We start from the raw sequence: 16,933 nt of genomic DNA on the forward strand, positions 1-16,933 counted from the left end.
TTAAAACAACCACAATATTTTATTCAAAGGCAGAGAAAAACAGGAGAAAATCAAATCATTACCAGCTGATTTGTTAAATAAATACCAATGGAGAAGATGGAAGGAAACTCACCTTGATTTCCTCGGTCCAGTCTAGGATGTACAACATTTCTTGGAAGATTCTCTGGAGGTTGAGAGACAATTCCAGCCTCATACGACGTGCTCGCAGCAGTTCTAGTAAGTAGTTCCATAGACGGAGAACATTGTTCTTTCTGTAACAGTGATAAATGCCATTAGTTCTAACTACTTCTAACAAAACTTAAATAAAGATTTTTAACATATGACTTTGTTTCTACCAGGTCAAAAATATCTCCCAGTACTTATATCTTCGTCACTAAGAACAAAATTATTCTGTGTAATTTTATATTTGTTCAATAATCAAATGATGATATTAATTTTGTCTATGTCAAACTTACTTATCTTATTTATATCTAAGAACTCTCTCCAATTATGTAATTTTTCTTCAACTGTTTCTTCCCAATGAAACATCTACTTTTTAACAACAATATGACAACAACTGAGTCCCTGATCCATACCTAGCAAGGATTCTGTCGATGTCGTGGTAGTTCTCCTGTTCCAGTTCAACGGCCACAGAGACGACTGCCTGGACACGCTCCTCATAGGCGTTGATGTCTGTCTCAATGGCCTCATGTTTCTTGGTGGCAGCCTCCACAGCAGCCAAGTCGAAACCGAAGTTGTCCTGAGAGACGAGGCGTTGGTTCTCACTCAGCCAGGTCTCACGCATGCCCGCCTTACGGTCAAATCTGGCCGCAAGCTGGTCAAGCTTCTCCTGTCTGTTAAGTAAAACAGGTTTGTGTCAATATTCAGAGCCAGAAACCTGATCATACCAAGAAGGTTCTATTTAAATTTCATTTATTTATATTTTGGCCAGTGAAAGAATAACTAAAATGGGCCTTATAAATGTCAATAGCTTCTTAATGAGAAGATCTCAAGGTAAAATTAGAATAAAATTACATCCTGTCAGTCCAGCAGGAACTTCCATACAACACTTCCTACAATGTACAATAGACACTACAAACTGACTACAATCACACTAATTCTCCATACCCAGATCTGATCTTATATTCGAGTGCTATCAATTTTTTGGAATCTGTATATGGAAGGAATGGTGCCATACCTGATCAGCTCTTCTCGGAGGGCCAGTTCCCTCTCGTGTTCTGCCTTTTCCAGACGGTCCCACTGTTTGTTGATGTCGGAGATGAGCTTGCCCTCCCTTGGAAGGTATGGCCTTTGGTTGTTAGCTCTCATTTTACTTTGAAGTGTGAACAGTAAAATTTCCAGGTTTCCTTTTTCATCGAATCTGAAAAGGCAAGATATTTTGTTAAATTCTTTTTCTTAAAATGTTCATGTCCAAATCATATAGGGCTGAATATAAAAAGTAAAGCTTATGCAATGTTTCCAATGTATTTCCAATGTATGCTAACATTATGATATTAAAAATTATACCATTAAGATATTATTACATTAGAATTAATAATATAATCCAATTAAATTCTCATTAAGCAGCAATGGTCGTCTTACTTTTTTGGTTTCTCCCTAGTTCTGTACGTGTTGAAGGCAGATAGTTGTTGCTGGACCCCTGTGAGTGAGTTAGCAAACTGTCTGTCATTCAGGATCACAATGGTTTGTTCGATCCATTCAAGAAGATCTGATGTGAAGGTCTCGTAGTCGTTTACTAGTCTGTCAGAGTCAAGGGCGTTATCAATTACCTAAAAAAAAATACAGTAATAATAGATTAAAATGTTCAAATAACAAACAAAAAACACAAGATGAGCATCGTTATTAGGATATTGTTATGCATTAAGATTAATTAAGATTGTCCAATTTGTCTATCATATTATTTTATTTACAGGAGTGAACATGAAGAACAAAACAGCACACATGAAACACTGTGAAGTGAGTCTGCTTTTAATCACAGCAGTCTGTAGGTAACATTTAATCTACAAGGTTTGGTCGTGACTCAGGTATGTTCTTTTGAGTTACATGGTATCATTGAGGATCATGTGTTTTTGATCTTAGCATAACAAATTGTCACTAGATATTTTTTTTAAAGTGTGATGATTGCTACTAAGTATGTGATAGGTAGGATTTTTCCAAACTTCTTTTTTCATCCACATGTTATTTCTAAATTATCAATCAATGTATTCTGTGTTTTTATTGATTCACTTGTTTTTCTTTGCTTCATACTTAAATTTAACGTGACCAGATTGTACTCAGAGGCCACCTGTAGAGTGAGTGTATGTACTGATAAACTTTACAATATAGGACATTTCTAGGTACACACTCAATTCTCAACTTTGAAAACTTGTACAATATTTGTGAAGGTAAATATTTACTGAATTTTGGGAAATTCTTTAGTCTTAGTTATAAAGGAAGTTTTGGAACTCTTTCATGGATAGCTATTGCTCTTTCATGGATGCAAAGGAAACTGGACTTGTTTGTGTTTTGGGAAAGATGAAAGTAATGATGTGTTGATTGGCTTTTTGCGAGTCGAGCCAAACCGAGTGTGGTGAACCTTTATAAGCGAGTGGGGTGTACCTTGCCGATCCTCTTGCCCTGGACAGATTCCGCCTTCATTTTGGAGAAGTAGTGGTAATAGGTAACAACATAAGTAATAATTGACTTCTCATCAGGGAACTCAACATTGATGTCTGAAACAAGAATAGTCCTCATTAGCCATATCAGCATATACCAACTACTGGCAACGGGTGTAATATGGAACAAAATGGCACGAATAAAACATCAAATAATATGCAAAATTATCCATATATTTCATTATGTATATAGGAAATACCAATGAAGTACATGACAGTATACAAGTTTTCAGAAGTTTGTCAATTCTTCTTCTACACTTAATCACTTTAATCAATCTAACACTTAGAACTTCAGTTAATATTATATATACAACTTTACTGAACAGGATATTGCATTTAAAGTTTGATCAAAACCTCAGAAAATTTACCGTAACAGGATCTAATAATTTCTAGTTCTTAGACACAAAGAAGTTTTCCAATCTTTAATGGATCACTAAAATTCCCCCAACACTTGAGTTTACTGTAACAAGATCTAGTTCTTTCAATACTTAAGGGGATTTACCATAACAGGATAGCATAGCAATTTCTAGTTCTATCAACACTTGAGGGAATCTACCATAGCAATTTCTAGTTCTATCAACACTTGAGGGGATTTACCATAACAGGATAGCATAGCAATTTCTAGTTCTATCAATACTATCCATAAAGAATACAGTTCCATCAACACTATAGGTGATTTACCATATCAACTTCTAGTTTTTCTTATGGACTTTTCTGTAACAGGATATTATCCTAATTTCTAGTTCTATCAACATTTCAGGGGATTTACCGTAACAAGGTATAATAACAGGGGAGTGATATAGCAGGAAACACAACAAACCGGTATTGATAGCCGTTTTATAGTGTCAACATCTCTCACTTCTATATAAAACAAAATCATTCAATCTTTCCTTGCTAGCGAATCGATAAAGAAATCAAGGCTAGGTCTCCTTTTTAGCTTTTATTTTTTTACTGATTGAGAGATTTGATGTTCATTGATGCACTGCTATGCTCAACTGATCATGTATTGTTACAAAATGCGTCCGTCTGCAGCCGAACAGCTACCAGGGGCGGCAGTCACAGGGTCATGTGACCAGACACTGAGGTAAGCTTAGGGGCGGTGTAAATAGTGTAACTACAATGTAACTACAGTAATCAGCCATATTGTTCCCACATTGCTTGGCAAATGTCGTCTGCTTCACATGCATGTGATTAAGTATAATTGCATGGTCTGGTGTGGCTACCAATTTGTCAGCAGGCAGATGAACAGGATACTAGAAACAAGAGCACATCAACCTCACAAAAGATAATTGGTACGTTTAGCCCCCAAATCTAAATACAAAATCTGCAAAATGCAACAGTGATGCACAGTGGGAAATTCAGTAAATACCAACAACAACCCTCCCTTCAAACAGGTGGGATGACATGGACAGTAGAAAAGTTTTCCTATTTTATCAAATTTGGACAAATTTACAGGGACACAACTTATTGTTCTAGAAAAGACAGCCTAGCCATATCAATCACAGAAGAACATTCAGTCAGACTACGCAGTCATGAGATTTCCATAAAAAACAAATTTTATTTGGGCATAATGACTCCCTGAAGTCTAACAAAAAATGTTTCATGAATGTGTACAAAATGAGTCAACTTTGCCACATCGGGCTGGGGGAGTACAACAGCAGGACAGTTACACCACTGATCATCATTGATCAACACAATGTACCTACACTGGTCATTAGTGATCGATAGCCTACCGGAACGGACACCTACCACCTCTATCAAAATGAGGGACACCTACCACCTCTATCAAAATGAGTTAACTCTACCACCAAATGGCAGAAAGTTACATATTACTGTATTATTGAAATTTTATAATTGGCCAAACATTTTTGTCAGACAAGCTTGTCAGAGCTATGTTTAGCAAACATAGGCCTGTGCCCTACCATTCCACATGCTTATGCCCAACTTCTAGAAATCTTGTATCATTGGAATGCAGAATGAAGACAAGAAAGAAAGCAAAGAATAAAGAAATATGAGAAAAGAAAGTAAGAATTGAAAGGAAACCAACCTTCTGGGTCCAAAAGTCTGGCAAGTCCCAGCTTTTCCTCAGCAACTTCAAACGCATTGTCCAGGTTGTGGAGAGCGTTAGATTTCTGCAACTTTTCATACTTGATGAGGTCAGGTCTAAAACAGTCAGAAAACCTTCACATCAGACATTTGTTTTATACATGTATACAGGCAAATATCTCAGCATATTCCAAATTTACCTACTGGGAAAACTACTCAAAAATATATACATTCAAGAGAAGCAAATCAATAAACCAGTCAATTTATAATGGATTTGACTTTGTCCCAAGTAATGTCTCTAAAAATAGAGTTAGGAACATTTGAACCTTATACTGAATTATTTTCACAGTAGTCTTATTTAAGTGGGGAGATTGATGCAGGAGACTTAAATTGTATTGACATTTTTTTCCTGCAATAGATCTTACTGTAGATCTGAATACAAAATGAATTGAACATCACAGGCAGTACTGCAATTTTGGTAGCCTTTTTGATTGACACAGGGGAAATACATTTTTTCCCGACAGAACTTGCAATATGAGCAAAGAACCAACTTTATCCAATATTTGACCTCAATATTTTGTTTGTTTATATCCAGGCCCCACACCAGCATGGAACAATTAGTTTGGTTGGTTACTACAATGGGTCTAACAGATACTGTGGCTCCACATAACAGTTACAGCCATCTTATTGATTGGCATAACAGCAGACATAATGAAGTTCATGGGCAGAATACATCAGTTGTGTTTTAACCAGCCTAGGCTGTGACATCAACACTGGTGGCTCAACATAACCAGGTCACGGTTTGTAAGCTGGGCTGTACCCCAGGTTGTGTTTTGTTTCTAGTCAGGGTTTGTAAGCGGGGCTGTACCCCAGGGTGTGTTTTGTTTCTAACAAAGCTGGCATCACATGGTATATAAGTATGATTTATGGTCAGATGACACCAGGTGGATGGACCAAGCACCATGATCACCAGATACCTGTATTATTATCAACAGGTATCACACCTGTGTATCGTCTTCAGGTGTCACAGACAACAAAAGGATACCTGTCTACTATTATAAAGACCACGTTAGTTCTCTTAAGGTAGAAAAGATCAATAGTTAACAAGCCCCAATCTCTTTACTCTATTGTTAATTGATATTAAGAAGTATAACAGGTTACCGTAGTTGATGTAGTAAGCACCCACACTTCAAGCAATGCCCTGAACAGATCACTTAAAATTTGAATATCTGAGCACACATCTTTCAAAAGATGTTAACAATGCAGTCGTAGGTGACCTAAAGAAGATTTCTTTTAAGTGTATAATAATAGTCATAATTGGAAATCAATGTATAGTACAAATCACAAATGTACATAAACAACGATACAAAAACCTGTATCACAGGTCTGATACAAAATCACTCCGTATAGACAATGAAAAGCAAGCTAATTCAGTTAGAGCACCACAACATAGGCTAATAGGTGCACTTGACGTGGTTTTTATCCAAACAGGGCATTGAGGGACCAAATATGGACAGGTTTACAGTTTGTACATGGTGGTAAGCCTGACAATGTGAGACAGTTATTACCTGCCTAGATGTGATGGGTAAACACTTGACAACAGGCTAAGTACACAGGATAAGGTAGAGTAAGACCCTCTACTTTATACTCCATGTTAACACAGTCGACACAAAAAATAAGGCAAATCTTTAAAGTCTGTATTCCAAACAGCATTCTACTCTGGTGCTGGATGGGACAGAGATGGTCTACTTGAGGCACTGTATACATACATAAACCTGTGCTTGTCAGTAAAACTACTTATCTTGACAGCTTAGGGGCAGAAAACACAGCAGCACTGTATCTCACCTGGCACACAACCAGATGTGAGAGCTGTAGGATCTGTAGCTGCTTTACTCATTGTTCCAGCTGTCCAAACATCTGATTTCAGATATTAATACTAATTCTATATGTACACGACTGTTACAGAATGATAATGTCACAGAATCCATTTGTATAATCATTTACATTAAAATAAATGCACATCTTAGCCCCCAAATGGAGACATTTTTAAACTATATTTTTTAAGCAGACACATGCAAAGGCTACATGATGTGCTAGGTTTACACTATGTTTACCACAGAAACTATTTAAACAGGGCTTGTATTATACCACAGAAATATTATCTAATGGAAGAATGTAATAGTGATTATTAGGGTAAGTGATCTTGACCTGTGCCCTCTGACAGCTGTAACAACCCTGCTACGTACATAGGTTTCCCTAGTAATTTGTCTGGTAGTGAAACATTCCCCCCTGAATTATGGCTACAAGATGGAATCTGACCAGGAAAAATGCTAATCATGTAGATTGTAGCATATGGGACACTGTAGGAATGGCCTGTGATGATCCAGCTGGTAACACATGCTGGTTACAGGGTATAATAGACCAAGGCTGGAACACATCTTCTAAATCAAATTCTTCTAAAAGTTGTTCAATAAATACAAGGTACTCCAGATTATCATATTTCCTATTGATTATCAATGACACAGTGTGGGAATATCATACATTGTATTGTAAGGTTAATCTGATCCTACACCAACCCCCCACCTAATGATAAACCCACCACAGCACATTCCATTCATGGCAGGTCTAACCGACCAGAAACACAATATAAACAACAGTTCTCTGGTCAAATCTGGTCGACCACTACTTAGACCAGCAGTTCAGTTTTGATAGCATAAACTGAATTGCCTAAACTCTTACTCGAATCCTTAATAGATAGGCTTAGTTCACTATACCCAAACATACAGTATTTACAGTTAGTAGTTAATGTAGTTTATCATCTATTGTTTATGTTCATACAAGGAACTCCAACTGTCTTCCACTGACATTAGATGGACTGTATAATCAAGTAAATAAATGAACTAGGAACTACACCGTCAATATTCATAGATTATAGTTGTTGTGTCCACACATGCAGGCTGCCAAGGACATGGGCAAGTTATAGGTAGGATGAGGTCACTGGATGTTTCACAAGAAAAGCAAGTAATGAACAGACATTTATTTTTGTATTTTTATAGTGGAGTTTATCTATCCATATTAAACAAATCATATTTTTTTTTTTGACGAACCAACCCAATTGATGGGATAGGATCCCAAACTAGCCTGATCTGTGTTTGTGTGTACAAGGTTTCAGTGTAATGAGATAACCCAAGAACACACCCTCTCCTCTCAGCTGTATAGAGATAAGTTATCAGCCAAGTTATCGGAGCATATTTTTTACTTTTATCTAATGATCTACCAGTTGTACCTATCATCTCTGATACAATCAGAACAGGCCATGTTCATAGGTGTTGTTACTACTACAGCTTGGAATCAGCGCTCTTTATTATTAATTCCAATACACACAAACATTAAATTGCTTTTATGACAGAACTCTTCCCATTCATGTTCTGGGGGATTGTATGCCTGTAGATAGGCCATCAGGGACAAGCTAACACCAGGACTCCACAATCTCCATCTCATCATCTGTATACACATCGCAAACTGTGGAGCACTGTAATCCACTTCCAGCAAAATATAGGCGTTACCATGGAAACTGGGAATAACTTAGTAGTACCTTCAACATTCCTGTGCAGACATGCTGAGGTTAGGAGCCCACATACCAGGTGGCATTGATAATGGCCATTTTTAACACTGGCCCTTTGCCATGCATACTAGTTGAGGAAGATCATAGATGGCCCCTGAAGACTGGGAACTTTAGGGTTGGGTTGGCGTCAGTGCACTTTGAAGTTTGTTCCAGAAATTTTGAGGATGTATGTATCGTATGAAGAGTGTGTGGGTCTACCTCAATAAAACTCCCATCTCCATAACATTGTCTCTCTCCTGGTCAGGAAAATGGCACAGGCTCTATACACTATTATATGTAGCCGTTAGCAGTGACCAATCGCGAAACCAATAAGGTGAGGGGAAGTCCAGAGGATAGGATAAAGGAAGGAGGAGGACTGGGAGGTCCAGTGGATAGAATAAAGGAAGGAAGTGGACTGGGAGGGGACCAAAGAGGAGACAAAAAAGTGGAGTGTGAGGTCATAGAAGGAGTGGGGCAGTGATAACCAGTAGTGCACTAGGACCTGGCATCTTGTTCCCTGTTGAGCCTGTTATCTGTTGTGAGACCATCCATTGTGTAATGTTACATCAGCGTAACTCCTACCCTGGCTGTGAAATATACTGTACACTCATACAACGCACTGTCAGATCTACTGTACACTCATACAACACACTGTCAGATCTACTGTACACTCACAACGCACTGTCAGATCTATGGTACACTCATACAACGCACTGTCAGATCTACGGTACACTCATACAACGCACTGTCAGATCTACGGTACACTCATACAACAAACCACACCCTACCGATAATACACATTTCTTCCAAAAACTCCCCACACAATTTCTGGTGGTGTTGTCAACTTATAGTTTAGAAAATCTAGCCATGATGACAAGATAAACAACAAGCAAGCCACAGATGTCTGAAGGCCATATCCAGTAAAAATACAACATTTCCATCAACATTAATTCATGTATACTATATACTATTAAGAAGCCATCTGAAAATGCTACCCACACATTGTCTACCACCATTATGATACATCAACATAGCCACAGAAATGGTTTTGTTTACAAAACATAGATGAACACATACTGCCGATATTACCTACTAGATAAAGGATACCAGATCTAAGGGACAACACATTTTACATACATTTTCCACCAATGATTCATTTAATTATGGGTAAACAGAAACCTGGTGCTTCAGCATGTATCACTACTTAAGGCCTTGTATAAGCTGATAACATCTATTTTGATCAAAGATTGTGTTTTTTACATCCTTTATAACTTGTTACATAACACCCAGTATGTAAGAACTTTTCGTTGAGAATAAATTAAATAAAACTTAAGTGTGTTTGTAAGCATGCTCCACACATCCAATTCAAACTATTATTCTCAACAGAAGGAATCTGGCAACCGTTCAGCTGATAAAAAAAGGCATTTCCTGACTAGAATATTTAGGAGACAGAATGGGATACACAATTACAATGACAAGAGGGGAAGGCAAGTTTTAAACAGCAAATACTGACTAGGTAACACTCAACCCTCCACTTTCCTCCTTTCCTCAATTTCCTACTTGCTTCTGTCTCTCAATATCGGCAATTTCTAATTTTCTGCCTACCACAACCTCATCAAATTTCCCTACCCACTCCCTACTCCAACCACCTCAATTTCCCTACCTCCTTAATTCCTCTCCTCTTCCAATCAGCAGGGCAGGGGACTAAGGGGGATAGTGGGAGGATGTGGTATTCAAGAGATTGAGGAAGGGCGAGGGCAGGGAAATTGAGGAGTCTGGGGTAGGGAGAAGGTAGTGGAATGGAGGAGGTGGAGATAGAAAGAGGATAGAGAAATTGAGTACATATTTCCACCTTTCAAATTTAACCCCTCACCAACTTCATTCCCTCTCTATACACAAACCCTGCACTGGTCTGATCCACAATACTTTTATATTATCTTTATTTATTTTACAACAATTATGAAATAAGTTATTTCAACTTATATTAGTCACTCTTGTTGGCCCGGATGTTAGCGTGCGGGGGATCTTATTGTGGGAGGAAACCAGAGTACCTGGAGAAAACCCACGTGCCGGGCAAGTGACCCTATACCTTTTCACGTCCGATCGGGGAATCAAACCCCGGCCGCCTTGGTGAAAGGCAAGTGCGCTATCCACTACACCACCTGACCACCCAATACTTTTATTTCGAAGCAATCATTTTTTTTCTTTCTTTTCAACACTTGACATGTTCTTCACTGAAAAAACCCAACACATTCAACTGTATTTCAAAGTCACTGCTACTTGCGCATCTAATTTTAATACCATTTATTTACTCTATTCCCCCCTCTTACCCTTATTTTAAACCTTACCAAACCGCCCAGTTTTATTGTAGCAGAGGACACTCCCTTCAATTACACATTTATAAATAGATGAATCTAGATTTTCTATGAGCTACACATCCATCTAAAAATAGCCTGATACAGAGGCTGGGCCAGGGCACTGAGCCATACAGCCATCATGTTCTACCGCATTTGAGGCAAATATCAACACTGGCGGTTTTGAGGATAACATTCCTAATGGTTCTGCATGGCCAGAGATTCTAATCTAGTGGTAAGATCTTATCTAGCAGAGATAGTAATTAATTAGCTCTACTTAGGATCCAAGGGACATAACCCACAAAGAAATTATCAATCGCTAGCGTGACAAAAATATAGGGTCCATGGAAAAAGAAAATACAGGAAAGAATCCTATGTGACCAAGTATACACCAATCTTTTGGATAAGTATGGTAAGTGAGTGTATCAGAAAGTATAACTAAAACCTCCATGAATCAGTCTACCCAACGCCTTTCTCCACTTGGCCCGAAACAGAAACCACCACCCATCCTAAGCCATTATTTATCGTTCTGGTATGGAAATATTAGTAAAGTAGAACCAGTCAGACATGAACAATTCTATCTATCAAACTTAACTAGCACTTGACAAATATTTTCATATTCATTTTGTACTTGATGGCAAGGATACCAAATCCAGTCATATCTTTTGTTGGCATTTTTTCAGGAATTAATTTAAGATGTGAATCAGACCTCTACAGCAGGTCTTTTTTTTCCTCGTTTTACCCTATTAACCTGAATATAAGCAGCACTCAGAGAGCTCTATTTCTGGAATATTTTAGCTGTAGATAGAAAATCTAGTCAGAATATAACTAAACGGTGGATCCCAAAACATATCTTCTATATTTTGACAAGTTTCATGACAACAAAATGATCTTTTGGCAGGCACTCTCAAACTGGAATTCCAACGGGATTACAAAATTAATGGGGAAGTGATAATGACACCATACATCTATGGGAGCCCAGACTGGTATAGGGTCAGCTCAGTAGCCTAGGTAGCAATGCAATGTGGACCAGACTTGATGTGATCAGTAAGCCTGTATTGTACTATACACCTACAATGCATGACTGTCAGGTTATGCTCCATTACATTTTAAACAGTCAGAGATAGGCCATCTGGTTTCCTGGGTTACTTCTCTCCCAACAGGACAGTCACCGGGTTGTACCTTCACCCCTCCATGACAGGACAGCAAATTGAGATTATTTAAAAAGCATGTGTCAAAATCTAAAATTCTAACTCCAAATTGATGGCATTTCACGATAATGGTTAAAAAATTCAATTTCTGTCCTGCACTGAATCTGAATGGTTTGAGTTGATCCCTGTAGATGACGAGGAGAGTGTGCTGGAATGGTTTGAGGACAGAATGATGTTGAGGGGATCTCTCAACATACACCATTATCTAATGTTTATTGATTTCTGTGTCACAGATGGATTGCCATGCATTTCATGGAGTTTCCCATGGGATGTTATCAGGCATAATGTGTTCTCCACGGATCAGTGGCAGACAGAACCATCTGCTCGTCATCTCTAAAGCAATACTGTCCCATTTAGCATTCAAACATCCACAGTTGGATGTTTATCCTCAGTTAGGACACTGCTTATCCTAAACACACAGGAAAAGCAGTTTTATCAACAAACATCTTTCTGGTCATTTTTTTTGTAATTCTTTTATACGCCGAAATCTGTATTCAGTGTCCTTTAATACTAGGCCAACATTATTGCTAGACCTCCAAGTTTCAGTGACTGCTTATAAAGCATTTGAAATTACACAGAAAGCAGATTAAGAACAAGATTAAGTGAGCATATCTCCAAGGCGTTTGACAATGTTAATACTGATGTACGGTATACATTCTAAAATGACAGATACCAAAGTATGGTTTGCATTTTTAGATGACACTAACTGCAGACGCAGTCAATATCCTTTACAAAAGATAAACTGCATAGTTTCCATGTAACTGTGTAACAGATTTAAACAATGAAATACACACATTTCATTATGAGCCATAGGAAAGCTCTTTATGTACTGACCGTTCGAATGGAGATTACTGGTGATTTTGATAGCTTTGTGTGTATGATAAATTAGTTAAGCATATTTAATTTGAACTTCCTTCAAAACAGGGTGTCTCCTGTAGGTAGCTTTCTAAAATAACTTTATTTCATTTCATAGTCTATTGCTACCATCCCATAACTAAACTGATAGCAGATGCTGTTCACTATCAAAGTAAAGGCCTTTTACTGTGTTAGTATCTAACTGCCTGACACTGCATTCTATAACTTGCCTACTGAACCAGTAGTCATATACTGCTCCCTCACAGAACCAGCAGTCAGACCTGCCTTATTTTTTTTTGCAAAGTTACTATTTTCAGTAAACTGTTGAGCAGTAAAATTTGGAATATAAAAGATGAAATTGGAAAAATAAAGCTCAAATTTCTGCAGAAATGGCTATAAATCGGCCCTAAATATACCCACAGAATGTCACTGAACATATACTTGTGTAGTGCTGATAGGTAACTAGCTCATAAAGCACAACCTTGTACACTATTCCGCATCAATGATTTCAAAAATATTAACCTCGTTCATTTAAGCAAAAAATTGTGACATGGTGTAGACAAATCAGAGTTTTTATTTTAAACCTAAAATTTCAACACAAATATATAAAACTACTGATATGTATAAAATAAACTTCAATTAAAGTTTTTTCTTGTGACATTAAGAAACACAAATCTTAGCATCAATAGTACTAGTCCTGAGTGTTGTTTGTGTCAACCGTCATCACTCAAGTGTAGCAGACGACACATTTGCTACACCCGAGCTTTTCAAATTTCATGACTCATTCATCACATAAAGCTCATACACTTTTCATAACTCTTATTTTCTCCCCCACAAATTCCCATGTCGGCCAAGAAAGAGACGACACCATCTGAACATTAACGTGACTCACGTTTTTAAAGGAGTTGTAAAAATCACTGAATAAAACTATGAGATAAGCAAACGCATAATATGGACAGCAGATACAGAAATTTGATAGACCAAATTTATTGATTTTGTTTATGCAAACATTACATCTGTGAAGATTTTATTCAAATTCCAGTGTTACCGGTACTGATTCCAACGGGTGCCTAGTCCTAGTTGTTGTTTCTTATAGCATTCTCTTCATAGTCTGAAATATTGTAGTTTTAGCCAGGGGGTGACAAGTCGTAGCAAATATCAGCAAATAATTTGATTTTAAAGTCATTATTAATGTGCAATTTTTATTAAATTACCAAATAGGTAGATGATTCCTAGATTACCAAATAGGTAGGTGATTTCTAGATTACCAAATAGGTAGGTGATTTCTAAATTACCAAATAGGTAGATGATTTCTAGATAATTCTTCTGAGATTACACTAAATTTGTAAAAGATTTCTGTGAAATGTTATAAATAGCCGTTGGGCACACGTGTTGTAACCATGTAATAACTGTAGAATGAACAGAGGTGTTTACCTTCCCTGTCCCAAGTACAGGACTTCTCCTTATCAGACAAAATACACTGACATCAACACTTGATCTATACCAGGATGCAGCCGTCTGATCTTCAAGCAATGTTTTCATGCCATAACAACCAAGGTTTAGCAAGCAAGTAAGCAATACCAACTAAAATATCTGTCTATCCAGTGATAAATTACATGGAAGATTTAACTGACGCAGCAACACAAATATAGTCAGTGCGGCAGAGCAGTGAAAACTGTAGGCCGCCTACCTTACAGTAGTTATAACAACTGCCACCAAATCAATATATAGCTGTGTCCTGTACATGGAGTTCTCCGCTAACAATTATGTAAATCAAAACTGGAAAAAATTGTTCCCGCTGAAAATCAAGGCCAATAACATATCGGCTACAGAATCTCAAAATTATCATAATTTGTTTGGATGTTAAAATTATGTCAAACATTTAATTTTATTTCTCATAAAATTTTGCAGGCAAATCATCTTGTATTCATGAATTTTTTCATTGATGTTGTGTCTAAAAGAAAAGCTATATATATAATAACTTAAACAAAACTCCAATGATTTGGAGTCAAAAACATCTGACAGTGACGAAATGAGATGCAGAGCAGTTTAAGTCACTTATCCTACAACAATCCATTGAGCGTGTTTGGATTTCTCGACATGTAGCTCCAAGTCCTGGTATAGCAAGAAATCAATGTCTGATACATCTCAGCCTGAAACGCTAGGCTAGGTCAGCCTACTCTCCGCCCCAACCCAGAAGGAACATGTCTATGGACTTTATATATACACAAATGCAATGCTTATATATACACAAATGCAATGTCATCCAGCAAGGTCATATCCGCAAATACACAACTTGTCAGGGAAAGGAACTCAACCTTTATTATAAGAAGCACTTTATTGTTATCAATAGAATATTTTAATTGCGTTGTTTTTGGGAGTGAACATTTCTTTAAGAACCTATTTTTTCAACCTCATCATGGGCAGGACATTTACAATTTTTCAACATACCAGGAAAAAATATTTACAAACAAAAGTTAAAGGTCATCATAAATCAGCTTAATCACACTTTCCCTTGGAAAAAACAAGGAGTTGCCCATTTTACACAATAGCCATGTTTTATTAAGCCAGCTACAACAAATCTGGTTGCCCCTTTACTCAATAAGAATGAACTTCAGGGAATAGATTTATTATATTTTTCTATTAAAAACTGTGTCTCACTATAATCCACCAGTTTCATTCCTTTTATCTGGAAAAGACGACAACCGGATTATGGGGGCTCAACTGTTTCAGCTTTGCACTTGAGTTGGCTCGAATGTTTTCAAAATGATCACTGCAACAGCTGCATTTCACAACCTTGATTGAGTATTGTGGAGGCTACACTTACCTGTGTTTGTGGATGATGGCGTTGAAGGCCAGGCCGTCCCTCCAACTGGTTGTGAAGTTTCGTACATTTACGTTAGGGTATCCCGCAGTCTTCATCTGGCACCATAGCAGCAGAGCGTCCTTAGCTGATTTAGTTTCACTATTGTCTGTTTCTTCTACCGTAATATCTTGGATCTGTGAGAAAAAAAAGGACACAAAATTGTCATTCACAATCTTCATGACTCAATATTGTATGCAAAGGTACTCACATTTAGCCATTGATAATTTTTCTGAAAAATGTTTCCAATCAACAATGATGGAGTGTCCTAACTAACCTCTGTCCATGTTAAGTACCAGATAGTTGTGAATATGAACAACAATTACTGACAACCAATTTGAAGCATTTAACAATTTTTAAGACCAATGAGTGACCACAATAAAAGGCCATACAGATTCCAGAAGCATAATCATATAGTATTGATTTCTACTATGATTACCAAAACATTTACCTGGAATCTGAGGATGATTGTCCAAATCAAACCTAGAGTCAGTCTAGAGCTTCCATCCACAATGTCGTGGGCACCCATATTTTCAAGATGGACTTTCTGTTCGTGTAAAAACTGTAGAGCTTTATCCACATTCTCTAAACAGTGAATCCTCATCTTTCCTTTTGTTGGTCGAGGCTGTGAAAAAACAAAATCTTCATATTAAACACAGGTGTTCCTCAGTGTTGAAAACATCAATACAATCAGGCAACAACACTTTGAAAATATGAATTGAATTGTACATTTTATGCAGTGTCAATTTTTTTTACTTAACAAAATGTAATTCAGCAACCTTTTAACTCAGAGCAGTCTAAATTTTCTTTTAAAGTTTAATATCAATGTGCTTCATACTTACAAGACGTTCTCCAGACAAGATTTCCAACAGTTTCATTAACATCTTTCCATCTCTTAAGTCTATATATAGGTCGGAGATTCGACATCCGAAGCGAATAAGATGAGAATTCACCCATTTCTGGAAAGTCTTTTTCTGCACAGATTCTCTTTCGTCTGGAATTAGAAAATTGAAAACTCATCATACCATGTGACAATAAAAGTTAACACATAAGCATGCAGAGCTGAACAAACATCGATGGAATGAATGCAATGAACGATGGAATGAATGCAATGAACTAAGTGTATTTGATAATTATAACAGGCATGTTTGATAGTATTTAATTTCCAAAAGATTGGAAAACAAAAAGATAACTTACTGATTTAGAAGTGCAATGTAAAATATAAAGCATGACATTGATAGTAAATCTACATTTTGGATATTTTAAAAAAGATTGCTATCTCTGAGATTACTATTAATGGTAGGACACACCTCCTGTTGGCTTGAACTCTATACATTTCACATGTG

The 16,933-nt window shown here is 37.2% G+C and overlaps 1 protein-coding gene across 6 annotated transcripts in view; it reads right to left on the reverse strand.

The window, feature by feature from the left end:
* LOC110455938 (spectrin beta chain-like) overlaps nt 1-16,933 on the reverse strand; it is a 53,824-nt gene that overhangs the window by 20,185 nt on the left and 16,706 nt on the right. For all 6 annotated transcript variants that reach the window (XM_021506402.1, XM_021506405.1, XM_021506403.1 and 3 more), the window contains 9 exons: nt 16,430-16,581; nt 16,039-16,212; nt 15,552-15,724; nt 4,702-4,817; nt 2,599-2,711; nt 1,582-1,769; nt 1,178-1,360; nt 576-833; nt 113-251 (listed from right to left, as the gene is read on the reverse strand). In XM_021506402.1, the coding sequence (XP_021362077.1) occupies nt 113-251; nt 576-833; nt 1,178-1,360; nt 1,582-1,769; nt 2,599-2,711; nt 4,702-4,817; nt 15,552-15,724; nt 16,039-16,212; nt 16,430-16,581 (1,496 nt within the window). The remainder of the gene's footprint in view (nt 1-112; nt 252-575; nt 834-1,177; nt 1,361-1,581; nt 1,770-2,598; nt 2,712-4,701; nt 4,818-15,551; nt 15,725-16,038; nt 16,213-16,429; nt 16,582-16,933) is intronic.

This window comes from Mizuhopecten yessoensis, unplaced genomic scaffold, assembly GCF_002113885.1.
Source record: "Mizuhopecten yessoensis strain PY_sf001 unplaced genomic scaffold, ASM211388v2 scaffold8427, whole genome shotgun sequence".
Classification (NCBI taxonomy): Eukaryota; Metazoa; Mollusca; class Bivalvia; order Pectinida; family Pectinidae; genus Mizuhopecten; species Mizuhopecten yessoensis.